This window comes from Rhinopithecus roxellana, chromosome 19, assembly GCF_007565055.1.
Source record: "Rhinopithecus roxellana isolate Shanxi Qingling chromosome 19, ASM756505v1, whole genome shotgun sequence".
In the NCBI taxonomy this organism is placed as follows: Eukaryota; Metazoa; Chordata; class Mammalia; order Primates; family Cercopithecidae; genus Rhinopithecus; species Rhinopithecus roxellana.
This window is the reverse complement of record NC_044567.1, coordinates 38624951-38651309: the sequence shown is the minus strand read 5'-3', so window position 1 is coordinate 38651309 and position 26359 is coordinate 38624951. Positions and strand designations below refer to the sequence as shown.

Below are 26359 nucleotides of genomic sequence, written 5' to 3'. Positions count from 1 at the left end.
TCTTTTTCTACCTACAAATAAAACGCATGCTCCTGGCAGTTAACCTGGGAAAGAGGAAGGTAGCAATATTCACCACGTTGAGAGGCAGCATGGGTGGGGACTATACACCTTGGCTTCACAGCCCGGTTTCACCACTCAGTCTTTGAGCTGCTTTTTGCCTGGGTTTCCTTGCCCCCTGTGGTGTTGAGATCTGTGTGGGAGGCGCTAAGCGTCAGTCTTTTGTGTGCGCACATGTGCCTCTTAAAGAGTAGCTGGTTTTGTGCATCCTGTTGTGGGTTTTTTCCTTCAAATAACACATTTTGGCTGGGGGTGGTGACTCACGGCTGTAATCCCAGCACTTTGGGAGGCCGAGGTGGGTGGATCCCTTGAGGTCGGGAGTTGGAGACCAACATGACCAACATGGTGAAACTCCATCTCTACTAAAAATACAAAATTAGCTGGACGCGGTGGCGCATGCCTGTAGTCTCAGCTGCTGAGGAGGCTGAGGCAGGAGAATCGCTTGAACGGAGGTTCAAGGAGCGGAGGTTGCAGTGAGCCGAGATTGCACCACTGTACTCCAGCCTGGGTGACACAGTGAGACTTAGATTTTTGTAGGAGGTGAACTTTCTGGACTGTCACGGGTCTGAGGAACAAGGAATGGAGTTTTGCAGTTGGTGGATGGCATGGCTGGGTGGAGACAGAAAGTGTGCTTCCATCCATTGTCTTTCTACTCTAGTGTTGCCAGACCCAGACCCAGTGTCTGGATGTCTTCTTTTTTTTTTTTTTTTTTTGAGACAGTCTTGCTCTGTCACCCAGGCTGGAGTGCAGTGGCATGAACTCAGCTCACTGCAAGCTCCGCCTCCTGGGTTCTCGCCATTCTCTTGCCTCAGCCTCCCAAGTTGCTGTGACTACAGGTGCTGGCTGTCACGCCTGGCTAATTTGTTTTGTTTGTTTGTTTGTTTGTTTTTTAGTAGAGATGGGGTTTCACCGTGTTAGCCAGGATGGTCTCGATCTCCTGACCTCGTGATCCGCCCGCCTCGGCCTCCCAAAATGCTGGAATTACAGGCGTGAGCCACCGCGCCCGGCCTGTCTCAATCTCTTGACCTCATGATCTGCCCGCCTTGGCCTCCCAAAGTGCTGGGATTACAGGCATGAGCCACTTTTTTTTTGAGACGGAGTCTCTCTTGTCCAGGCTGGAGTGCAGTGGCACGATCTCCACTCACTGCAAGCTCCGCCTCCTGGGTTCACACCGTTCTCCTGCCTCAGCCTCCTGAGTAGCTGGGACTACAAGGCGCCTGCCATTGCGCCCGGCTAATTTTTATATTTTTAGTAGAGACGGGGTTTCACCATGTTAGCCAGGATGGTCTCGATCTCCTGACCTCATGATCCACCTCCTTGACCTCCCAGAGTGCTGGGATTGTTTCTTTTATCTGTTGATGGACATTTGAGTTGTCTCTGGTTTTTGGCTGTTAATAATAATGCTACATGATGGAATACCATACTGATTCCATGAAGATTGTCCTGTTGACCATTTCTGCCAACAAGGTATGAGGATTCCAGCTGCTCTGGGTTCTCTTCAGCACTCAGCATTGCCAGTCTCTCTGATTTCAGGGGCTGTATCTCGTTGTGTCCTTCTCTGCATTTCCCAGATGCCAGTTGCAGTTCTTTTCCATGTATGAAGACTTGCAGCCCAGCGTAGGTCTGTTTTGTTGAACGTTCCACATGCACTTGAGGAAAATGTCTGTTCTGTTGTTGAGTGGATCGTTCTCTAAGTGTCACCTCAGTGAGGTGCTTGATAGTGCTGTTTAGGTTTCAGTGATTTTCTGCTCACTTGTTCCATCAGTTCCTGAGACAGGAGTGTCAAAGTTTTCAGCCGTTTCTCCTTTCATTTCTCTCAGCTTTTTCTTTGCTTATTTTGAAGCTCTGTAGGTTGGTGTGTATACTTACAGAATTGTTAAGTCTTCATGATGAATTGATCCTTTTATTATTATGAAACATCCTGTTTATCTCTGATAATGTTACTTGTGCTGACATTTACTTTGTCTGATATTCACAGAGCCACTCCAGCTTTCTTACGATTCGTGATTGGTTGGAATATCTTTTTCCTTCTGCTTGCATTTAACCTAGCTATGTCTTTTTGCTTGTTTGTTTTTGTTTTTTAAGAGACAGGATTTTGGGTCAGGCGCGGTGGGCTCACTCCTGTAATCCCAGCACTTTGGGAGGCCGGGGTGGATGGATCACCTGAGGTCAGAAGTTCGAGACCAGCCTGGCCAACATGGTGAAACCCCGTCTCCACTAAAAATAAAAAAATTAGCTGGGCGTGGTGACGCGTGCCTGTAATTCCAGCTACTCGGGAGTCTGAGGCAGGAGAGTCGCCTGAACCCAGGAGGTGGAGGTTGCAGTGAGCCGAGATCGCGCCACTGCACTCCAGCCTCGGGGACAGAGCAAGACTCTGTCTCAAAAAGAAAAAAAACAGAGACGGCTTTTGCTCTGTTGCACAGGCTGGAGTGCAGTAGTAGGATCATAGCTCATTGCAGCCTTGAAATTCTGGCCTCTTGGCCGGGCGCGGTGGCTCAAGCCTGTAATCCCAGCACTTTGGGAGGCCGAGACGGGCGGATCACGAGGTCAGGAGATCGAGACCATCCTGGCTAACACGGTGAAACCCCGTCTCTACTAAAAAATACAAAAAAACTAGCCGGGCGAGGTGGCGGGCGCCTGTAGTCCCAGCTACTCGGGAGGCTGAGGCAGGAGAATGGCGTAAACCTGGTAGGCGGAGCTTGCAGTGAGCCAAGATCTGGCCACTGTACTCCAGCCTGGGCGACAGAGCGAGACTCCGTCTCAAAAAAAAAAAAAAAAATTCTGGCTTCAGATGATCCTCCCACCTTGGTCTCCCAAAGTGCTGGGAAAACAGGCAGGAGCCACCACACCTGGCGGGGCTCAGTGTCATGTTGATATTCGCTTTTACAGTAAATGTTTCATATGTTTTTCCCTAGAATGGATGATGAACTTGTTGTTGGACATAGTGCAGGATCAGACATCTCCAGCTTCCCTCGTGCATCTGGCTTTTAAATTTCTTTACATCATCACCAAGGTAACGTTACCATAGCCCTTCAGAGCTGACATATACTTTTGTAATATTCTTGGTCCAGAGGTTACCCTCCAAAATGTTATTTCTCAAGACAGATAGTTCTTGGACACAAGTTGTGGGTTTAATTCTGTCCCTTTTTACTGTATGTTGGGGATCAGAATTGAGTGATGTGGGCCCTTTGGCTGAAACAGTGTCAAGATATTTAGCATCTTGCATTTGAATAGATTGAAGCACCATCTAGCTAGGAAGGGAATGGGGTGAAGATGAGACTAACTCAGAAAAAGTTCTTACAAGGGAAAAGGAGGCCAGGCACGGTGGCTCACACCTGTAATCCCAGCACTTTGGGAGGCTGAGGTGGGTGGATCACCTGTGGTCAGGAGTTTGAGACCAGCCTGGCCAACATGGTGAAACCCCGTCTCTGGTAAAAATACAAAAATTAGCTGGGCTTGTTGGCACATGTCTGTAATCCCAGCTGCTTGGGAGGCTGAGGTGGGAGAATGACTTGGACATGAGAGGCAGAGGTTGCAGTGAGCCGAGATCGTGCTGTTGCACTCCAGCTTGAGTGACAGCGCGAGACTGTGGAATGGAAGTGCCTCTCACACTTTAATGTGCAGATGAATTTCCTGGAAATGTTGCTGTACTATAGATTTTGAGCAAGTAGGTCTAGGTTGGGGTCTCCTAGTCTGCTTTTCTTACAAGCTTGCGGGTGTCTCTGTGCTGGCCCAGAGGCTCACTGTTGGCAGTTTTGACTATGGGAGTACTCACAGCCATCTCAGGGTAGGACTTGGGGTTTGTAGTGGTGAGGCAGTATTTCTGTTGTCTGGCGGGAGAGTCCTTGGCCAGCGAGAGGACACTGCGGGTGGGCTGCCAAGGACACGCAGGCCTCTGTAGCTTTGCTGTTTGAGGTTAGGATTTCTCTGGAATGTGTGGTGTCACTGAGTTTCATGGAAGTGTTAATGAATTTGGGCCCTTGAGGTTTGTATGCATTTATTCCTCATAAATGTCAGAGGACAGTCATGTAAATGAACATATTTAATGACTGATTGCGCAAATATGGTAATGAATAACACTAGCCAGTTTAGGAAGGAAGGATAGCCTTTTTATTTTATTTATTTTTTTGAGAGATGAGGTCTTGCTCTGTCACTCAGGCTAGAGTGCAGTGGTGCAGTCAGCTCACTGCAGCCTCGAACTCTTGGTCTCAAATGATTCTCCCTCCTGCCTCAGCCTCTCAGACTACAGGCCTGAGCCACCGCGCCTGTCTAATTTTTAATTTTTTGTGTTGCCCAGGCTAGTCCCAACTCTTGGTCTCAGGCTGTTCTTTTGCCTCAGCCTCCCAGAATGCTGGGGTTACAGGTGTGAGCACCGCTCCTGGCCATAGGTAGCTTTCTTGTGGTGACTGTGGTCTTATTAAATTGTGTCACTGTAATGTGACAGAATTCTCTTTGATCAGTGGGTCACATAAGTGGTGATTTTTGATGAAAGGGAAGAAAGGCAATTTTGCTGCTCTCTGTATTTTTAAATTTTATAATAATTCAGCATCTCTTTATTTGATAGGTTCGAGGCTATAAAACATTTCTTAGTTTATTTCCCCACGAAGTTGCTGACGTAGAGCCTGTTTTAGATTTGGTCACAGATCAGAATCCCAAGGACCATGAGGTGAGTGACTCTGCCTCCCCCTCTCGTCTCCAGCCCCTTCGTGCCTGTCCTTCCTCCCTGCTTGCCCCACCCTGCTGCACCTTCCCCTTCCTGTTTCTTTCAGTTTTATCTCCCTTTGTTTTGTGTCACTCCTCTTTTCTTTTTCTTTTGACTTTTCCTTCTTGTACAAGTTGCTTTGAATTATTTTTGTTTAAAATTGCCCCTTTATAAAGAAAAATTATGCCTATGTATAGTTTAACAATAAATCTGTCATTGTTCATATGTTTTGTTAACTCGTGGAAGTATAACTGTGTTGGGTTCCCAAGACCACCCCAGGTTTGATGCTTCCCGAGGACTCGCAGCACTCAGCATAGATTCCTCCTTTTGGCTGTCATTTGTTATGGCAAAATAATACACAGCACAATCAGCAAAGGGAAAAGGCACATGGGATGGGGTCTGGGGAGAACCAGGCAGGAGCTCCCAGGGTCCTCCAGTTGGGTCCCACAGGGCCTGTGACATTCCCCCAGCAGTGAGATGTGACCTCACCTGTGAGGTGTCTATCAGGGAAGCACGTTTGAGCCTCAGTGCCCAGGGCTTTCGCTGGCGTCTGGCCACGTGGACACCTCGGCCTGGCACGAAATAAAATTCCAGACCCCCAGGAGGAAAGCAGGTGCCAGCATAAAGCACACGGTTTGTGCAGATTGAGCCAGCGAGGGGCCCTCATCAAGCAGGACTTGGTGGGAGCCCTGCTGGCGTCCAGGCCCCTGGATGCCAGCCCACGGCCGGCCTCGCCAGGGGCCTTCCTCGGACGGCAGCGGGGCCTGCTGTGCTCGCTGTCATGTGCACGGTATGTATTTGGAAGAGCATACGGTTTATAACCGTGCTGTGCAGTGGCTTGTCTCGGCGTGGGCGTGCCTGCTGAGAGCTGTGGGGCATTTCCCTGCTGCTCTGCCCTCCGTGCCCCTTTCCCTAGTGCTTCTAGCGCCCCCCAGTGGAATGATTGCAGGGACAAATTGGAATGTTTTAGTAATTACTGAAAATAAGGGTACTCCTTTTTTATTAGAAGTTGATAATTGTTCCTTTATTCTTTTTGTTTTATTTTATTTTTTTATTTTTTTGAGACGGAGTCTTGCTCTGTCGCCCAGGCTGGAGTGCAGTGGCATGATCTCGGCTCACTGCAAGCTCCGCCTCCTGGGTTCACGCCATTCTCCTGCCTCAGCCTTCCGAGTAGCTGGGACTACAGGTGCCCGCCACCATGCCCATCTAATTTTTTGTATTTTTAGTAGAGACGGGGTTTCACCATGTTAGCCAGGATGGTCTCGATCTCCTGACCTCGTGATCCTCCTGCCTCGGCCTCCCAAAGTGCTGGGATTACAGGTGTGAGCCACCCCACCCAGCCCTTTAAAAAAATTTTTTTTTTTATTTTAAAGACAGAATTTCATTCTTGTTGCCCAGGTTGGAGTGCAATGGCACAATCTCGGCTCACTGCAACCTCCGCCTCCCGGGTTCTAAGCGATTCTCCTGCCTCAGCCTCCTGAGTAGCTGAGATTATAGGCATGCGCCATCACGCCAGGGTAATTTTGTGTTTTTAGTAGAAACAGGGTTTCTCCATGTTGGTCAGGCTGGTTTAGAACTCCTGACCTCGGCCGGGTGCAGTGGCTCATGCCTGTAATCCCAGCACTTTGGGAGGCCGAGGTGGGCGGATCACGAGCTCAGGAGATTGAGACCATCCTGGCTAACATGGTGAAACCCTGTCTGTACTAAAAATACAAAAACTTAGCTGGGCGTGGTGGCAGGTGCCTGTAGTCCCAGCTACTCAGGAGGCTGAGGCAGGAGAATGGCGTGAACCCAGAAAGCGGAGCTTGCAGTGAGCAGAGATCACACTGCTGCACTCCAGCCTGGGTGACAGAGCAAGACTCTGTCTCCAAAAAAAAAAAAAAAAAAATGGAACTCCTGACCTCAGGTGATCTGCCTGTCGTCTCGGCCTCCCAAAGTGCTGGGATTACAGGTGTGAACCACTGTGCCTGGCCTTTATTCTTAGGTGTTTGTACTTTTTATCTGTTTTTCACTTTCCCAAAAGGACAGTTTGTATGTTGAGAGGGGCCAGCGAAGAGAAGCTGTTATACTGATGTATTACGATTTTTCTTTGTTCATTTCGATGTCTCTTTTGACTGTGGAGCTGGCTAAGTTATGGCAGTGGGTGTGCGTGGTGGGGATTCTGGGGGGATGTGGCGAGGAGCTGGTGAATGGCCTGCATTTCTGGCCCTGAGGGTGATGGCACTTGAATGGCTTTAGTGGGCACTGGGTGGGCCTGGAGGGCAGTGACTTTAAGTAGATTGTGGCTAGTGGCCTCTGTTTTTCAAGCAAGGCTCGTTCATACTGTGATTTAATTTTTTAGACTTGGGAAACCCGCTACATGCTTTTGCTATGGCTCTCTGTGACCTGCCTGATCCCTTTTGATTTTTCTCGCCTTGATGGGAACCTCCTCACCCAGCCTGGACAAACACGAATGTCCATAATGGACCGTATTCTCCAAATAGCAGAGGTAAATATCATGCAGATAATTAGCTGCTAATTAGTATTCACTTTCACGTTCATGCTATCTTGATATTAGTGTTTTACTCAGTAAGCTTTTGATACTTACATATTTATTCAACTGCTGTTTTTGTCAGTGAGGTAAACTCCCATATGATAACTTCTTTTGAAATTGTGATAATTCATGCAGGGTCAGGTTGAGTTAGCAAATCTCATTTCTTTGTAGATGATGCAAATACTCTGTTGAGGGTAATCATGGCAGGTAAGGAAGGGGCTTAGTGGCAATGGTAAGAGAAAATAAGGACCCAGTTTACATTTAGTTCTTAACATTATATAAAAGATGGTCATTTGTAGGAAAACTAGAAAATAAAGATAAGCATGAAAAATACGAAATTTAGATTAATGAAATTCTAGCACCAAGAGATACGTTATTTTCTTCAAACTTTTCCTAGTGTAAATATTACGCATATAAACACAGCTTATTGTATTAGTTATCTATTGGATCATAAGTAATTACCCCAGACTTGAGTGTTTGACACACATTTATCCTCTTGCAGTTTCTGTGGGTTGGAGTCTGGCATGGCTGAGCTGGGTCCTCTGTGTCAAGCTTGTCCACGGCTGCAGTTAAAATTTGATGTGGGCAGGCTTTGCCCCAAGGCCGTTGGATTGAGGCCACCCTCAGTTCTTTGCCACCTGGGCCCCTCCAACTTAGCGGCTTAGTCCATCAAAGCCTGCATGGGAGAGGCTCTGCTAATGAGATGGAAGTCATGATATGTTACCTGATCATGGAAGTGATGTCCCATTCCTCTGCCAGATCCTGTGGTTAGCAGCAAGTCACTGAGTCCAAGCCACACAAGCGAGCACTAGGAGGCTGTCAGGCTCTGAGCCATCTCAGTTGTCTTGGTCTTCCTGCCACGTTGACCGCGATAACCCGGGTCAGCGTTCACTGAGTGCCTGCTGTATGCCTGGCACCATTCAAACACTCATAGATTAATCTTTTTTTTTTTTTTTTTTTTTGAGACAGAGTCTCGCTCCGTTGCCCAGGCTGGAGTGCAGTGGCTGGATCTCGGCTCATTGCAAGCTACGCCTCCCGGGTTTACGCCATTCTCCTGCCTCAGCCTCCTGAGTAGCTGGGACTACAGGCGCCCGCCACCTCGCCCGGCTAGTTTTTTGTATTTTTTAGTAGAGACGGGGTTTCACCATGTTGGCCAGGATGTTCTCGATCTCCTGACCTCGTGATCCGCCCGTCTTCATAGATTAATCTTTAATCACTTATGGATTAATAACCTATACATTGGGTTGGGCGTGGTGGGTCACTCCTGTAATCCCAGCACTTTGGGAGGCTGGGGCAGGCAGATCACGTGAGGTTAGGAGTTCGAGACCAGCCTGGCCAACATGGTGAAACCCTGTGTCTATTAACAATACAAAAATTAGCTGGGTCTGGTGACAGATACCTGTAATCCCAGTTACTCAAGAGGCTGAGGCAGAAGAATCGTTTGAACCTGGGAGGCGGTGGTTGCCGAGATTGTGCCACTGCACTCCAGCCTGGGTGACAGAGCAAGACTCCATCTCAAAAAAAAAAAAAAAAAATTAAAACTATACGTTGATTTATAGATCATCAGTGATTAATTGATTAACTGTGATAATCATTTAATTTTCCTTCACGAGGTTGTTGACAATTCTTACCCTCATGCAACCGAGAAGGCAACAGGCATAAAAATTAATAACTTAGTTTACTTTGCTCATGAATGGTGGATCAATATTTGAATCCAGGCCGTTTATCTCTGGAGTTGGTGCTCTTCATCAGGGCTCAACACTGCCCCATGACCTGCTGTTCTGAGTCCTTTTTACCCTCAGCGACACGTTCTTAGTGTCCTATGATGTCAGAAAGTGTCCCCCTCGTAATTGTTAAGGGAAAAGGTACTCCGTTGTAACCTAATTTAAAATTCTCTCTGATAGATGGATGTTTTGTTTGTTCTTGTTTTGTTATGTTAGAAGTAGTGTGGTGATGGGCCAGGTGCGGTGGCTCACGCCTGTAATCCCAGCACTCTGGGAGGCCAAGGTGGGCAGATCACCTGAGGTCGGAGTTTGAGACCAGCCTGACCTTGGAGAAACCCCGTCTCTACTAAAAATACGACATTAGCTGGGCGTGGTGGCACGCGCCTGTAATCCTAGCTACTCAGGAGGCTGAGGCAGGAGAATCCCTTGAACCTGGGAGGCGGAGGTTGCGGTGAGCCGAGATCGCACCATTGCACTCCAGCCTGGGCAACGAGAGTGAAACTCTGTCTGGAAAAAAAAAAAAAAAAAAGAAGTAGTGGGGCCGGGCGCGGTGGCTCATGCCTGTAATCCCAGCACTTTGGGAGGCCGAGGTGGGTGGATCACGAGGTCAGGAGATTGAGACCATCCTGGCTAACACGGTGAAACCCCCATCTCTACTAAAAATACAAAAAATTAGCCGGGCGTGGTGGCGGGCGCCTGTAGTCCCAGCTACTCAGGAGGCTGAGGCAGGAGAATGGCGTGGACCCGGGAGGCAGAGCTTGCAGTGAGCCTAGATTGTGCCACTGCACTCCAGCCTGGGCGACAGAGCGTGACTCCGTCTCAAAACAAAACAACACAAAACAAAAAAAGTAGTATGATTTACCCACCCTTGTTTACTCATCTGTGGAGAGGGACTGGCAGGTCAAGAGAGCGTGGTTTGTCAAGACTTGGCACTCTGTGATTGCCTTTAGAAAGCCTGCCCCGGAGACCAGGCACGGTGGCTCACGCCTATAATCCCAGCACTTCGGGAGGCTGAGGCAGGTGGATCACAAGATCAGGAGTTCAAGACCAGCCTGGACGAGATGGTGAAACACCGTCTCTACTAAAAATACAAAAATTATCCGGGCATGGTGGCTGGTGCCTGTAATCCCAGCTACTCGGGAGGCTGAGGCAGAGCACTGCTTGAACCTGGGAGAGGTGAAGCTTGCAGTGAGCCCAGATTGCACCACTGCACTCCAGCCTGGGCAACAGAGCGAGACTCCATCTCAAAAAAAAAAAAAAAAAAAAAGCCTGCCTCAGAAAAAAGATCTTCTAAGTGTATAGTGTATTGTTTTGGGAAAAAAAACTAGCCAAGATAAGCATTGGAAACATTTTAAGGCAGCCCTCCCAAAAATAAATCTAGCTGGGCATGGTGGTGTCATGCCTGTAATTCCAGCACTTTGGGAGGCCAGGGCAGGAGGGTAGCTTGAGCGCAGGAGTTTGAGAACAGCCTAGGCAATATAATGTAACTCAATCTCTACCAAAAAATGAAAAAAATTAGCCAGGTGTGGTGGTACGCACCTTTGGTCCCAGCTATTCCGGAAGCCGAGGTGGGAGGGTCGCCTGAGCCCAGGAGGTTGATGCTGCAGTGAGTTTGTTTTTGAGATGGAGTCTTGCCCTATCACCCACGCTGGAGTGCAGTGGTCTAATCTCAGCTCACTGCAACCTCTGCCTTCAAGGCTCAAGCAGCCCTCCCACCTCAGCCTCCTGAGTAGTTGGGATTACAGGCGTGTACCATCATACCTGGCCAATTTTTGTATCATTAGTAGAGACGGGGTTTTACCATATTGACCAGGCTGGTCTCAAACTCCTGACCTCAGGTGATCCGCCTGCCCCAGCCTCCCAAAGTGCTGGGATTGCAGGTGTTAGCCACAGCGCCCAGCCTACAGTGAGCTTTGATCGCACCTCTGCACTCCAGCCTGGGTGACAGAGCAAGACCGTATCTCAAAACAACAACAAAAAATCCCAAGACCAGCTACTTGGAGAGGCTGAGGCAGGAGAATGGTGTGAACCCAGGAGGCGGAGCTTGCAGTGAGCTGAGATGGCGCCACTTCACTCCAGCCTGGGCGACAGAATGAGACTCCATCTCAAAAAAAAAAAAAAAAAAAGTGTATACACCTACTCTGTACCCCCAAAATTAAAAAACTAAAAATTAAAAATTTAGGCATTTGTAGTAAATCTAAGTGCTCTTCAGTTTGATGGGGCCTCTTGTCTAGTCTGAATGCTGATGGTTCCGTGTGCTGGAAGGCACATTAGGTGCTGGATGAATACTCTTGATTCTTTGTTACAATTGGGTAAGTCCTTTGTTTATATTTTCCTGCTCTGTTCTTGCAAATGTGTGTTTCAAGGGGGTGTGACCAAATGCTCTGTGTAGCTCAGGCACTTACCTGGGTGAGTGTAGCAGTTGGCAGCTGTAGCCCTTGGCTCAGATTGAAGACAGGTTTATTTGGCAGCTTTGGACTTAGGCCTGTGCTGGTAAGGTTTGTGAATCTGGGCCCTCGGAAGCTGGTGAGGGTGGGACTGGTGACTGTGTGGGGTCCCTGAGGCTGGCGTGTGCAGGACTCACCTGATGCCTGCTTGGCGACCGTGTGGGGTCCCCAAGGCTGGCGTGTGCAGCAGTGACCGTGCCTGTGCTTCCCCCTTTCTTGCAGTCCTACTTGATTGTCAGTGACAAGGCCCGAGATGCAGCTGCCGTCCTCATGTCTAGGTAAGTTTCCATGGCGTGTTTCTTGGTGCGTGGCTGGTGGGTTCTGAGGGGTTTGTTGGGGTACTGTTACGTGTTTCATGCGTGTGTTTGGTCCTCAGATGGAGGACCCAGGGAAGTCTTCGGACCCCTCAGACTCTCTGGCTTTCTCTGAGGCAGCGTGCACCACTGTTTGGGCACAGAAGACCTCCGACCCTGAAATGACCACCCTCGGTGGTTTGGGGTGCTGGTGGGGGTCACCTGACAGGCCCATCGACAGGAGTGCAGGTCTAGAAGAGGCGTGGCGTCATCCCTGGGGTGCAGCCTCCCCACAGGAATGGAGTGGCAGTTACAAGAAACAGCTTGCGCCATCTCCCGTGGAGATGATGGGTGGTAGTGGGCCATTGTGACTGGGGATGAAAATCCCCCAGCGTCCTGTGGTAACTGCACCCCCCATATGCTGCAGACAGGGGAAGGCGGTTTTCTCTGCTGAGCACAGCAGGCCTGTGGTGTTGGAAAGATACCAAGGATGTGTGTGTAGACTGAGCGAACCTGTTTCATGAGATGCAAAAAGGAAGAAAGCAGTATTTCTAAATCAGTATTTTACATGACACGTGATTTTAAGTATGTATGTAGTTTAGTAAGTCAGAACAGTTGACATATTCCCCCTCTGCAATGGTGAAAATCTAAAGCTGGTCGTAAAACCTTTTGGTGGTTGTGGTTGGGAATATGGTCAGTGCCCCATGCAGTGTCACCTTCACTTGGGTGTGTAGCTGCAACTTGCACAGCTTCTTTCTCAGAGAAGTGGGAGGAGAGAATCTTCCTTTCTGGGGCATTTGGAGGCACTGGATGAGGGATTTGTGACAGCCTGGAGCTGAGGAAGGAAGCTGAGTCCCCTGGAGCAGGTGAGGCCCCTCCCAAGAGGGCAGAGGCTGCTTCCTGTCTTGTCAAAGACATTAAAAGATGATCGTCTTATTATTATTATTATTATTATTTTTGAGATGGAGTCTCGCTCTGCCACCCAGGCTGGAGTGCAGTGGCCGGATCTCAGCTCACTGCAAGCTCCGCCTCCCGGGTTCACGCCATTCTCCTGCCTCAGCCTCCCGAGTAGCTGGGACTACAGGCGCCCGCCACCTCGCCCGGCTAGTTTTTTGTATTTTTAGTAGAGACGGGGTTTCACCGTGTTAGCCAGGATGGTCTCGATCTCCTGACCTCGTGATCCGCCCGACTCGGCCTCCCAAAGTGCTGGGATTACAGGCTTGAGCCACCGCGCCCGGCCGATCGTCCTAATTATAAAAGTAATCTGTGTGTATTTAGATAATAGAGTATGAAGTACAAAATGAAACCCTTGAGTGCTTTCATCCCGTGGGGGTGTGATGGCCCCTGTCTCCCTGCCGTGTGGCGCCAGCTCCGTCCATGGTCGGAGTCGGGGCGGCACCAACTCTCTCCGTGGCTCAGTTGCCTCACTCGCTTCTTTGCGCTGCGGACCAGGAGATGGACCTGGCGCGTCATTGTCTTCCAAAACAAGACTACCTGGTGCGAGTGTGTCTTTTCTACCTGTCCTTTGCGGTGGGACATTTAGACTGCTGCCCTCCCAATTTGATATTAAAACTCTGTTGCGAATAGTCCATGTAAAATTGTGTACCACTCTGAATGATTTCTAGGGATGAGTTTCTACAGGTGGAATGAACATTTTCAGGGTCTGAATGCAATTACTGGAGAGGCTGAACAAGTTGGAAGTTCTTTCCCCGTATTTACTAGCTGGGTCGATCCTTAAGAATGTTTGCCAACTTCGTTCAATGGAAACTAGTTACCTGCTCTTATTCTTATTTTTCTTAGCAGCAGTACTGAGGGTTGGGTAGATTTTTGCGGAATGTGCGTCTGTGGAGTGCCGTGCCTGTGGGCCGGGGGAGGCACCGTCTGAGTGCCCGCTCCCTCCGTGGGGTCCTCCGGGGGAGGCACCGTCTGAGTGCCCGCTCCCTGGCACCGTCTGAGTGCCCGCTCCCTCCGTGGGGTCCTCCGGGGGAGGCGCCGTCCGAGTGCCCGCTCCCTCCGTGGGGTCCTCCGGGGGAGGCGCCGTCCGAGTGCCCGCTCCCTCCGTGGGGTCCTCCGGGGGAGGCGCCGTCCGAGTGCCCGCTCCCTCCGTGGGGTCCTCCGGGGGAGGCGCCGTCCGAGTGCCCGCTCCCTCCGTGGGGTCCTCCGGGGGAGGCGCCGTCCGAGTGCCCGCTCCCTCCGTGGGGTCCTCCGGGGGGAGGCGCCGTCCGAGTCCGCTCCCTCCGTTGGTTCCTCCCGGTAGGCGCGTCGAGTGCCGCTCCTCCGTGGGGTTCCCGGGGGAGGCGCCGTCCGAGTGCCCGCTCCCTCCGTGGGTCCTCCGGGGGAGGCGCCGTCCGAGTGCCCGCTCCCTCCGTGGGGTCCTCCGGGGGAGGCGCCGTCCGAGTGCCCGCTCCCTCCGTGGGGTCCTCCGGGGGAGGCGCCGTCCGAGTGCCCGCTCCCTCCGTGGGGTCCTCCGGGGGAGGCGCCGTCCGAGTGCCCGCTCCCTCCGTGGGGTCCTCCGGGGGAGGCGCCGTCCGAGTGCCCGCTCCCTCCGTGGGGGTCCTCCGGGGAGGCGCCGTCCGAGTGCCCGCTCCCTCCAGTAGGGGTCCTCCGGGGGAGGCGCCGTCCGAGTGCCGCTCCTCCGTGGGGTCCTCCGGGGGAGGGCGCCGTCCGAGTGCCCGCTCCCTCCGTGGGGTCCTCCGGGGGAGGCGCCGTCCGAGTGCCCGCTCCCTCCGTGGGGTCCTCCGGGGGAGGCGCCGTCCGAGTGCCCGCTCCCTCCGTGGGGTCCTCCGGGGGAGGCGCCGTCCGAGTGCCCGCTCCCTCCGTGGGGTCCTCCGGGGGAGGCGCCGTCCGAGTGCCCGCTCCCTCCGTGGGGTCCTCCGGGGGAGGCGCCGTCCGAGTGCCCGCTCCCTCCGTGGGGTCCTCCGGGAGACGCGAGCGCGCTGGCTCCAGATCCGGGCGGACTCCTGGCGAGACACCGCAGCGCCACCTAGTGCCGGGATGAGCAGGTGCTTCTCGGCCGAGCCGGTTTCAGTGCAGAACGCCTGAGCCTGGGATCCGGGAGAGGGGGTGTCTGGGCGTCGGTGACTTGGAGCCTTTTTCCCCCTTGGTCTCGGACACTGATTCTCAGAGTGTTTGAGAATGGCGGATGCCGTCAGTGGAAGTGCTCTTAACAGTTGCTTGGCTGGTTCCTTGACACCTCCCAGACTCACCACAGGTTCTGAGTTTCCTGTACTTCTCAGACTCCTTTTTGGTGTGGGGATTGTTACAAGTCAGGCCAGGGCTGCGAGGGGTCCTGTGCCAGTGTTTGTCTGTAGTGCGAGTTCGTTTTCTGCTCTGCAGGGAGGAGCAGCCTGCTCTAGCCCTCTCTGCTCTCAGGATTGGATGCTTCTCCCTGTAGCACTGGCGGCTGTACAGCTGTGCCCATCTCCCTTGACGAACCGAGCTTGCCAACATCCATAGCCTTGTAGGTGACTCTTGGTGTTATATTGTTCATAGAACATGCAGACTGAGTGCTGCTTTAGAAACCTTTTAATAGAAAATACGCCTTTCGCCAGGCGCGGTGGCTGATGCCTGTAATCTCAGCACTTTGGGAGGCTGAGACAGGCGGATCACCTGAAGTTGAGGGTTCAAGACCAGCCTTACCAACATGGAGAAACTCCGTCTCTACTAAAAATACAAGATTAGCTGGGCGTGGTGACACGTGCATGTAATCCCAGCTACCCGGGAGGCTGAGGCAGGAGAATCACTTGAACCCGGGAGGTGGAGGTTGCGGTGAGCCGAGATCGTGCCACTGCACTCCAGCCTGGGCAACAAGAGCGAGACTCCATCTCAAAAAAAAAAAAAAAAAAAAAAAAAAGAAGGCCGGGCGCGGTGGCTCGAGCCTGTAATCCCAGCACTTTGGGAGGCCGAGACGGGTGGATCACGAGGTCAGGAGATCAAGACCATCCTGGCTAACACCGTGAAACCCCATCTCTACTAAAAAATACAAAAAACTAGCCGGGCGCGGTGGTGGGCGCCTGTAGTCCCAGCTACTCGGGAGGCTGAGGCAGGAGAATGGCGTAAACCCGGGAGGCGGAGCTTGCAGTGAGCCGAGATCGCGCCACTGCACTCCAGCCTGGGCGATAGAGCGAGACTCCGTCTCAAAAAAAAAAAAAAAAAAAAAAAAAGAAGAAAAAAAGAAAAAACATATGCCTTTATTCTTATACTTTTTTTTCTTTCTTTTTTTTTTTTTTGAGACGGAATTTCACTCTTTTTGCCCAGGCTGGAGTGTAGTGGCACGATCTCGGCTCACCATAACCTCCACCTCCCGGGTTCAAGCGATTCTCCTGCCTCAGCCTCCCGGGTAGCTGGGATTACATACACGTGTCACCACGCCCAGCTAATTTTTGTATTTTTAGTAGAGACAGGGTTTCACCATGTTGACCAGGCTGGTCTTGAACTCCTGACCTCGTGATCCACCTGCCTCAGCCTCTCAAAGTGCTGGGATTACAGGCGTGAGCCACTGCGCCCAGCACATTTTTTTCAGATAGCTATTTTTCTGATTATGAAAGGCAGGAATGGCAGGCGCGGTGGCTCATGCCTGTAATCCCAGCACTTTGGGAGGCGGAGGTGGGTGGATCACCTGAGGTCAGGAGTTTGAGACCAGCCTGGCCAACATGGTGAACCCCCGTCTCCACTAAAAATACAAAAAAATTAGCTGGGCGTGGTGGTGCATGCCTTTAATCCCAGATACTGGGGAGGCTGAGGCAGGAGAATCGCTTGAACCCAGGAGGCAGAGGTTGCAGTGAGCAGAGATCGTGCTATTGCACTCCAGCCTGGGCAACAGTGAGACTCCATCTCAAAATAAATAAAAGAGGTTTGCTGTATGCAGAAAAGTTGGAAATCTTGGCCTGGCATGGTGGCAGTTGCCTGTGGTCCCAGTTGTTCTGAAGGCTGGGTGGGAAGATCGCTTGAGCCCAGAAGGTTGAGGTTGCAGTGAGCTGTGATTGCACAGAGCAAGACCCCGTCTCAAAAAGAGTTGGAAATCTTGAAACATAGAAGTTGAAAAAGAATATGTAGGTAATTCTTATACACAGTACATGTGCTGTATTTGTCTTTTCTGTACCGTCATCGTGTTGGATGTACACAGCGTGATCTTTTTTTTTTTTTTTTTTTTGAGATGGAGTCTCGCTGTGTCACCCAGGCTGGAGTGCAGTGGTGTGATCTCCGCTCACTGCAAGCTTTGCCCCCCGGGTTCACGCCATTCTCCTGCCTCAGCCTTCTGAGTAGCTGGGACTACAGGCGCCCACCACCACGGCCAGCTAATTTTTTTGTGTTTTTAGTAGAGACGGGGTTTCACCGTGTTCACCAGGATGGTCTCGATCTCCTGACCTCGTGATCCACCCGTCTTGGCCTCCCAAAGTGCTGGGATTACAGGCGTAAGCCACTGCGCCCGGCCTTTTTTATTTTATTTTTTTAAGACAGAGTCTTGCTCTTTTGGCCAGGCTGGAGTGCAGTGACATGATCTCGGCTCAGTGCAGCCTCTGCCTCCTGGGCTCAAGCGATTCTCCTGCCTCAGCCTCCTCAGTAGCTGGGATTACAGGGGTGTGCCACCACGCCCGGATAATTTTTGTATTTTTAGTAGAGATGGGGTTTCACCATGTTGGCCAGGCTGGTCTTGAACTCCTGACCTCAAGTTAATCCACCCCCCTCGGCCTCCCAAAGTGCTGGGATTACAGGTGTGAGCCACCGTGCCCGGCTCAGCATGATCTTATCAAGTTAGCATCATGCTTTTTCACCTCATTTCATGTAACTGCTGATGAATGACTCTGTCATATTCTTCTGTGTTTCGATACTGCAGTCAGCTCTGTCACTTCCTGCCTCTTGTGAGCAGTCACGGATGCCTGGGTTTGGGTACAGACCCGTTCTCGTGTCAGGATTGTTTTGTGAGGATGGGCCCTTAGAGGTGGCCTTCTGGGTTCCAGGACGTGAGAGTGGTGTTGGGGTCTGCACACCTGCTGGCTCTCAGCTGCTCTCTGAGCAGTGCCTTGGTGGTAGAGGCAGCCCAGGAACACCCAACCCCCAAATCAGATTAAACATGGTGTCACTTATTGCAGATATTTAATTGGCATCGCACTGATTGCCGTAGCCTTAGGTGTTACATATTCCGTTTCGTGACCTGACTCTGAGTGTGGGCTCCTTGGAGCCTTTTCTTCTCCACAAGTGTGAGTTTCCTCCATGTGAAGGACGATGGGGATTGCCCCAGGTGGTGGTTACCCTTTTCCTTTTTTTTTTTTTTTTTGGACCAAAGATTTAATTTTAATGTCAAACTATTTTTTTCCTTTTTATTTAGTTATTTTTATTTTTAAGTTTGAAGTCTTATAAGAGATTTAATAAGTAGTCATTTATATTTTTCTCTACCTTTTATTGTTTAAGACAGAATTAGTTGATTTATTTGGGGTTTCTTTTGGTCTACAGTGGAACCCCAGCCTTCCCAGTAGGTAACCAGTTGCTTTAGCGTCATTTTGTATCCCATTTTTCCATTCATTTCCAATGCTCGGAAGGAACTCGGTGTGTGCCTTTTAAATGGAATAGGGTTTATCTCCACCATGGTGCTTCTTCCTTCTGCCATGGAGTTAACTGCCCTGGGCCCCTTTTGCAAATCCACTAAAGTTCAATCTCCTGGGGAGGACACACGAACTTCTTTCTCCGTTCCGTTCCGTTCCGTTCCGTTCCGTTCCTTTCCTTTCCTTTTTCCTTTTTCCTTTCCTTTCCCCTTTTTCCTTTCCTTTCCCCTTCCCTTCCCTTCCCTTCCCCACCCTTTCCTTTCCTTTCCTTCCCTTCCCCCTTTCCCCTCCCCTCCCCTCCCCTCCCCTCCCCTCCCCTCTCCCCTCCCTCTGTTGCCCAGGCTGGAGTGCAGTGGCATGATGACAGCTTACTGCAACCTCCACTTCCGAGGCTCAAGCAATCCTCCCACTTTAGCCTCCCTAGTAACTGGGACTGCGGGTGCATGCCACCACACCCAGCCAATTTATTTTTCTTTTTTCTTTTTTTTTGAGACGGAGCTTTGCTCTTGTTGCCCAGACTGGAGTGCAGTGGTGTGATCTCGGCTCACTACAACCTCTGCCTCCTGGGTTCAGGCGATTCTCCTGCCTCCACCTCCTCAGTAGCTGGGATTACAATGTGCACCACCCCTGGCTAATTTTTATAGTTTTAATAGAGATGGGGTTTCACCATACTGGCCAGGCTGGTCTCAAACTCCTGACCTCAGGTGATCCACCTGCCTTGACCTCCCAAAGTGTTGGGATTATAGGCATGAGCCACTGCACCTGGCTATGCCTGGCTAATTTTTGTATTGTTTTGTAGAGTTTTTTTTTTTTTTTTTTTTTTTTTTTAAACAGAGTCTCGCTCTTGCCAGGCTGGAGTGCAATGGCGCAATCTTGGCTCTCTGCAACCTCCACTTCCTGGGTTCAAGTGATTCTCATGCCTCAGCCTCCCGAGAAACTGGGATTAGAGGCATGCCCCACCACACCCAGCTAATTTTTAAATATTTTTAGTAGAGACGGGGTGCGAGACAGGCGGGTCTTGAACTTCTGACCTTGTGATCCACCTGCCTTGGCCTCCCAAAGTGCTCGGATTACAGGCTTGAGCCACTGCGCCCAGCCAAGATGGGGTCTTACCATGTTTCCCAGGCTGGTCTTGAACTCCTGAGCTCAAGCTCTTCACCCGCCTCAGCCTCCTAAATTGCTGGGATTACAGGCATGAGCCACTGTGCCTAGCCAAATGATTCTTTACTTTCTGGAAGCAGGGACTTCTTTCCCCATTGTTCATAATGATTCCCTCCCTAAGCGTGTTCCACAGGGACAGTGGTGGGGGAGAGATCCTTGCTGTTATGAGCAGTTGGCAGGTGCCAGCCATCCCCTCAGCTGGGCAGCACTTCTGTTTTGGGAGGGCCATGACAGAGTAGGATGGTATGTGCGTGGCTGTCTCCTGCGTGTTAGCGTTGTGATCCTGGAAGTGTGGTGCCAGCTCTCGTGTGGGCCGATTGGATAGTTGCACTGGAACGATGGCCGGGAAGGTGGGATGGCCAGAGGTGAAGTTGCAGTGGAGATGAGATGGGGGCTGGAGGGAGGGTGGGCATCGTCACCTGGCAGCTCCGGCTTCCACATCTCGCCCTGCCTGGGGTCTCCACATAGCTGTCTCGTGGGCATCACGTGTGGCATCCCCACGTGGACTCCTCCGCCTCCTGGCCGCCCAAGGGTCCCTTCTGGGAAGTGGCCCCGTCGCTGTTGAGGGAGCGCCTCGTGCCTCCCTCCTGGCATCACTGCCGTCTCCTTCCCTCCCCACCCATAAAGATGTGGCCAGGATGCCAGTCAGACCTGCCGGCGTGGCCTGAAGAGGAGGCGGGCAGGCTTGGCCAGTACTGGTCCTGCCCCCAGCACCTCTCCCACTTGGCTGCTCTGCTTCCGACCACATTGCCTTTGCATTTCTTGAGTTCCCTTGGCTCCCTTCTGCCCTGGGCCCTGGCTCTCCAGCTTCCCTGGGCAGCAGCACTTCCCTACCAGGTTTTTAGCCCCCCTTGTTGAGCTCTTTGGCTTCCCGTCTTCTCTCTAACCAGGCCATGCCCTCACCCCATTTCCTTCGTGACATTTCTTTGCACTTTGGAAGTCCCCAGCTGTTTGCCATTTCTTTCCAGAGTGTCAGCTGTGGAGGGAAGAGCCTTGTGTTCTCTGAGTGGCAGTGCCAGTCTCAATCATGGAGGCAGAGCTGGGGGCCTGGTCTGTGAACTGCTGGTGAAGAAATAAGGAGGGTTCGGGCTAATTAGCTGGGCATGGTGGCGGGCGCCTGTAGTCCCAGCTACTTGGGAGGCTAGGCAGGAGAATTGCTTGAACCCAGGAGGCGGAGGTTGCAGTGAGCCGAGATCATGTCACTGCACTCCAGCCTGGGTGACAATACGAGACTCCATCTCAAAAAAAAAAAAAAAGGAGGACTTGAGTCCTCCTTTTTTTGGTTTGGGAGCTCTGTGTGCTCAGGGTGCCCTCTGCTGAGGCCAGGCTGCAAGAGGGGTGGGGAGTGTGAGCACTCCCTGGAACATGAGGCCGAGTCCAGCTGGGAAGACTTTCATGGGGCTACACGAGTGGCTGGCTGTGGAAGCAGGCCTGTGCACACGACCCATGGCAGGTGCGGGGGAGGGAGGTCCAAGGGGCTTGGGGCCAAGCCTTGCACGTGGGCACGATGTCCTGAGGTTAAGGGATGCAGAGTTGGGTCCAGGCAGGAGGAAGGGGCTGAGAAGTGGGCAGGGGCTCCCTGGCAGTAATGGGGACAGGTAAAACTGGGGGGGATGGTGGGGGCAGGTGGGAGGGGATGGGCAGTAGGCCTGGGTGCAACCTGAGAGGTTGTGGTGGGGAACCGGCTGCTGAGGGCCCTGGTCAGAGCAGTGACTTGGTTTCTAGGGTTGGAGAGAGGAGGAACTAGCTGGAGGAGGACAGGACTCAGTACAGGGCTGGTGTCTTGCTGTAAGGCGCGTTGAGGTGGGAGGGTGTAAGGAGGGGGTGTGTGTGGGGTGGGCTGGTGAGGCGTGGGTGAGGTCTCAGTGCTGAGGCCTTGGTTGAGCTGCAGCTTGTGTTTTTATTTCCTTTTGGCAGATTTATCACACGTCCTGATGTCAAGCGGAGCAAGATGGCTGAGTTCCTGGACTGGAGCCTGTGCAACCTGGCCAGTTCCTCCTTCCAGACCCTCCAGGGGGTCATCACCATGGACGGGATGCTGCAGGCCCTGGTAAGTGCTGCCCGCAGGGGCTGTGGAGATAGCAGGGAAATGACACCTTACATGGGGACCACAGAATAACGTTACCTGTGGTTCCATCTTGATGTCATTGGAACCCCGTGGGATTGATTTAACCGCGCCAGGGTTTTAAGGGGCAGTTTCCTTTTCCCACTGCTGTGGGTCCTGCCTCAGGGGCCGGGCTGGTTTGGTTTCTGTGTTGGTGCTGGTGGATGGGCCTGGAGCCCCACCCGTCGCCAGCAGAGGGCAGTGGTGCCACGCAGCTGGGGCTCCCCGGGGTAGGCTTCTCCGCACCTGGTCTCCTGCTTAGTTCCTGTGTAAAGTGCAGAGATTGAATGAGCTCTAATAAAACAAGGTGGGTGAGTTGAAACTTGATGCTGTTCCTTTGCACTGGGCTTGGGTTGGATGTTCCTGACTGCTTTGTTTGGACACAGACCCTGGCCTCTGCCTGCAGGTGTCTGGTTGGTGCCCTGGCTGCAGCCCTTTGCCAACCCTTCCCCTCCCTTTCGCTCTGGCTGTCTCTTGTGTTACCTTTTCTTGTGCTAATGAGGAGGAAAGATCAAGTCTCAGAAGAGGGTGAAGCCTCTTTTGGGTCAGCCTTCTGGAGGCTGCAGCTCCCGAGTCAGCCTTCTGGAGGGGGAGCCAGCAGCCTGCTGTGGCCATTGGCGCAATGGGTTCAGTACCTTACTCTCTCTTTCATTGACAGCAGGTGAGGCTTTGAGAGCACTTCTCATCCTTGTCTCACGCTGTGGAGCCTGTGGTCCCTCTAAGGAGCAGGGCACTGTGTTCTTGTTGTTTAAAATATATTTTTTATAGAGACAGGGTCTTGCTATGTAGGCCAGGGTTGTCTTGAACTCCTGGCCTCAAGTGATCCTCCTGCCTTGAGATCCTCCTGCTTTTGTGATTCTCCCAAAGTGCTGGGATTACAGGCCTGAGCCTCCACGCCTAGAAGGACACTTTGGAGTGCATTTTAGGGCAGATGACGAGTGCCACCTCATGGTGGCGTCCTCCTGTCCTGTGGCGGCGTTGTCCTGTCCGCGGCGGAGTCCTCCTGTCCGCGGCATCATCCTGGCTGTGGCAGGTTCTGCTGGGGAGCGGGAGGCTGTCAGCTGGGTGGAGGGTGGGGGCCATGGGAGTGATAACCTGGGGTGGGGGCGTACATTTCTTGAGGGGGAATTGGGAAGTGTCCTCAATGTCTGCTGCTTCCCGGTCATGCTGCCATGGTCTTCAGGAGGGCAGCCCTTCAGATGAAGAGAAGGTTTCAGACATGTGAGAGAAAACTGCAGACGTGTTTCCCGGAGCCTGTGCTCTGCCCAGGTGATGTCTGTTTTCTTCAGGCCTCCCGTCAACCTCCACATAAATGTGACAGATTCAGCAGTTTTCAAAAGTTAAGATATAATTCACATACCATAAGTAATTCATCCTTCTAAAGGAAATAATTTTGTAGTTCTTAGTATATTCATAAAGCTGTGCACTTCAGGATACTGTCATCACCCTGGAAGAAACCGTGATCGCACCAAGCAGTCCCTCCCTCACGCTCCCCAGCCCCCGCAGCCGTGGATCCATGTTCTATCTCTGTGGACTTGCTGGTTGCAGACATCTTAGCTCACCAGAGTCGTACACTGCACGGCCTTCTGCGTCTGGCCTTCCCTGAGCCTGACGTGTCCAAGGTTCATCCGTGTTCAGGTGCTGTCAGTGCATCGTTCCCTTTATGGCTTAATCGTGTGCCAGTGTATGGGTATTTTCTGCTGTTACAAATTATACTGTTAACAACTTTCATGTTAACAACTTAATGCTTTCAGGCTGGGTGTGGTGGCTCACGCCTATAATCCCAGCACTTTGGGAGGCTGAGGCAGGCAGATTACTTGAGGTCAGGAGTTCGAGACCAGCCTGGCCAACATGGTGAAACCCCATCTCTACTAAAAATACAAAAAATAGCCGGGCGTGGTGGTGCGGGCTTGTAATCCCAGCTACTCTGGAGGCTGATGCAGGAGAATTGCTTGAACCTGGGAGGCAGAGATTGAGTGAGCCGAGATCATGCCACCAGCCTGGGCGACAGAGCAAGACTCTGCCAGGAGAAAAAACAAAACAAACACAACTTAATGCTTTCAGTACCCTTGGGTACAAAGCACTAGTTTTTAATAAAATTTTAAACAAAATTTGGAATGTTTCCATCTTTCCGAAGTCTTTTTAAAAAGATTTTTCTGGTGGCATACCTGCCGTACTGATGAAATAGAGGACCTGCTCGTGCTAGGCATTTTTGGGCTTTGCAGGTACAGATGTGCCGTCTGCGTCCCCAGGTGCCCCTCGTTCTGGCCACGCTGGGGCAGCGTCCTCAATGTCTAAAGAGGATTCATTGCTGTCGTGGAGGTCAGGGCAGGCTGAGGCTGGCCTTGGAGGGTACGGGGGTAGAGGGGTAGGGCAGGGAGGATGCAGGTCTCAGATGTGCCCATGTTGGTCCATGGATCCTCAGGGAATGTGCATTTATGTTTTAGGCAATTCTGGTAAAGGTGGTGGATCCACATGGTTAATTTGAAAGTTTAGGTGCAGTTGGATTCTTCATTTTTTTGCCTTGAGTCCCACTGAGGAAACGGGAAGAAGGGGAAGATGGCGGTGGCCAGCGTGGGGTTCCTGGGATTCCAGTAGCTTCACCTTCATGCTGTGATGCTGGGTGCATGGACAGCCTCCCACATGACCAAGGACGTGCTCTCAAGGCCCTAAGACCCCAGAAGAATGGGCCGCCACCACCAAGAAGTCTGACGTGCGTGTGGAAGACCATGAGCCTTACCTGGCTGGTAGCATGGGGTGTGGCAACTGCTGCAGCTGTCTGACCCATCGCAGCGGGAGGGGGTCCATGCTGTGACTGGGACCACTGGACCCGACCCATCGCAGCGGGAGTGGGGTCCATGCTGTGTGACTAAAACCACTGGACCCCAACCATCACAGCAGGAGGGGGTCCATGCTGTGACTGGGACCACTGGACCCCATCCATTGCAGCGGGAGGGGTCCATGCTGTGACTCGGACCACCTGGCCTGAGGTTGGACCGGCGAACTGACAATGTTGGCACCTACACGTGTGTCAGGATCCATGTGGATATGTCCCCCGCACCTGTTGGAATATCGTGTAAGCAGCTCTTCAGCTTCACAGCCTTCCTGATCACGTTCTGGGTGGGGAAGAAGTACCCAGCCTACCAGCCCGTGGGGCCAAAGCCATATCTTTACAATAATCTGCACCTGAACCATGTGGCGATCCCGCCAAAGAACCTGTGGCTCACAAGATCTGAGGAGGCTTCCTGGGCTTCTCTGTCCTCTAACTAGAATTTCCTCATCCCTAGAAATTTAACCTTAATGAAATCCCTAATAAAACTCAGTGTTGTGGAGAAAATGTCTCAGGTCAGGAGAGCACATGGGAGGTCTAACAGGATGTGACCAGCGCCAGTTGTCTCCGGTGGCTCTGCAGGGTAGGCTGTTAGCCCTGCCCTGATTGTGGGTACTGCTTTGGGAGGGTAGGCACATTTGATCTCTGTCCAGTCAGTGTCTGAGACCACCTTTGCCCAGTCAAGAATCTGCACTCTTGACAGGCTTCTAGGGGTCTCCTGCAGCTCTCGTCAGCCTGGCCTGGGAGCCTCCCCTTCTCTCCCCTCCCCACCCCATGTTGTTGGGTCAGCAGGATACCCCAGCCTTGGGGCTGGAGCCAGCTGTGGCTGCCCAGGGACTTGTAGGCAGGTGAGGCACACCGGCTCCTGGCCAGGCTGGCTGTGGGAGAGGCAGCCTCCTGGTGAGGGGCTGTGGGCCACTGCATTCAGGCTGCCTTGGAGGGCTCCACGGTGCATCCTGGTGGTGTTCCCTGGGCACAGGGCTCCGAGTCCTTCTCGGCTTGGGAAGGTCATGTGGCCATGTGTGTCTAGTTCTGCAGTTTCTTTGTCTGCGGGTTTGGTGCTTTACTTTTTTTTTTTTTTTTTTGATGATCTTGTTGGTTTTCTCTAGATTGTTCCCAAGTTTTCTGTTCTTCCATCCCAAGGTGGGAGGTGCGCGATGCACAGCCTGGATTTGGAATACCCAGAGGGTGGGTGGGCGGGTCAGCTCGCTGCCCCATTCCCCTGCTAGCTGCTGGGACAGGTGGGAATTCCTGTAGCAAAATCAAACCAGTCAGGAGTGGGGAAGGGCTTTTTATTTCGACATCTCCAGGTTCCACGCTGAGGTGGAGAGAAGTTCGTTTTGCCCCTTCCTCCCAAGGTGTAAAAAGGTTTTCTCAAAGGCTTAGGAAGCCGAGCCTTATGTCACCCCCCAGCATGTGCTGGCAGAGAGTGAGGTGTGCTGTCCCTGCTGTTTGGTGCAGAGCACCCAGGCAGTTTGGCAACAGCACCTCACCACTATTCAGATTTGCCCTCAGCGAGAGTGAGTCATTGTCTGACGCAGCTGGCTGAAGTCCCTGGGAAGGGAATGAATGAAACTGCCGTGAAGCAATGCCTGGCGGGGCTGGGCTTCTGGCAGCTCCTGGGGCCAGCATGTCCCTTCCAGAGCATCTGAAGCCCTGGGCGGCTGCTGGAGAATCTTGAGTCTTTCCAGAGCCATGCGTGTGGTTTCCTTCTCTCTCTTTGAAGGGTCCGTTTGGTCTGATCCAGGTTGCCCCAGCAGGAGGAAGTCGTGCTGGGTGCTGAGCGGGCGGGAGGTTTCACCATGGGCTTGGCAGAGCTGCAGGCAGAGGCCGGGTGCCCGCCGTGCATGATGAAACTTGCAGGTGAATTCTGCTTAGGGTTTCATCTGTTTCCTTTGATGCACTTGGCTTCATTGTCATCCACCTGTTCATTACTGTGGGCGAAACAGGTGAACTCTCAACAAGT

The 26359-nt window shown here is 52.1% G+C and overlaps 1 protein-coding gene across 1 annotated transcript in view; it reads left to right on the top strand.

The window, feature by feature from the left end:
* TBCD (tubulin folding cofactor D) overlaps positions 1-26359 on the top strand; it is a 220329-nt gene that overhangs the window by 5362 nt on the left and 188608 nt on the right. The window contains exons 3-7 of the mRNA XM_010354383.2: positions 2973-3070; positions 4622-4723; positions 7101-7247; positions 11686-11741; positions 21377-21509. Of these exons, the coding sequence (XP_010352685.1) occupies positions 2973-3070; positions 4622-4723; positions 7101-7247; positions 11686-11741; positions 21377-21509 (536 nt within the window). The remainder of the gene's footprint in view (positions 1-2972; positions 3071-4621; positions 4724-7100; positions 7248-11685; positions 11742-21376; positions 21510-26359) is intronic.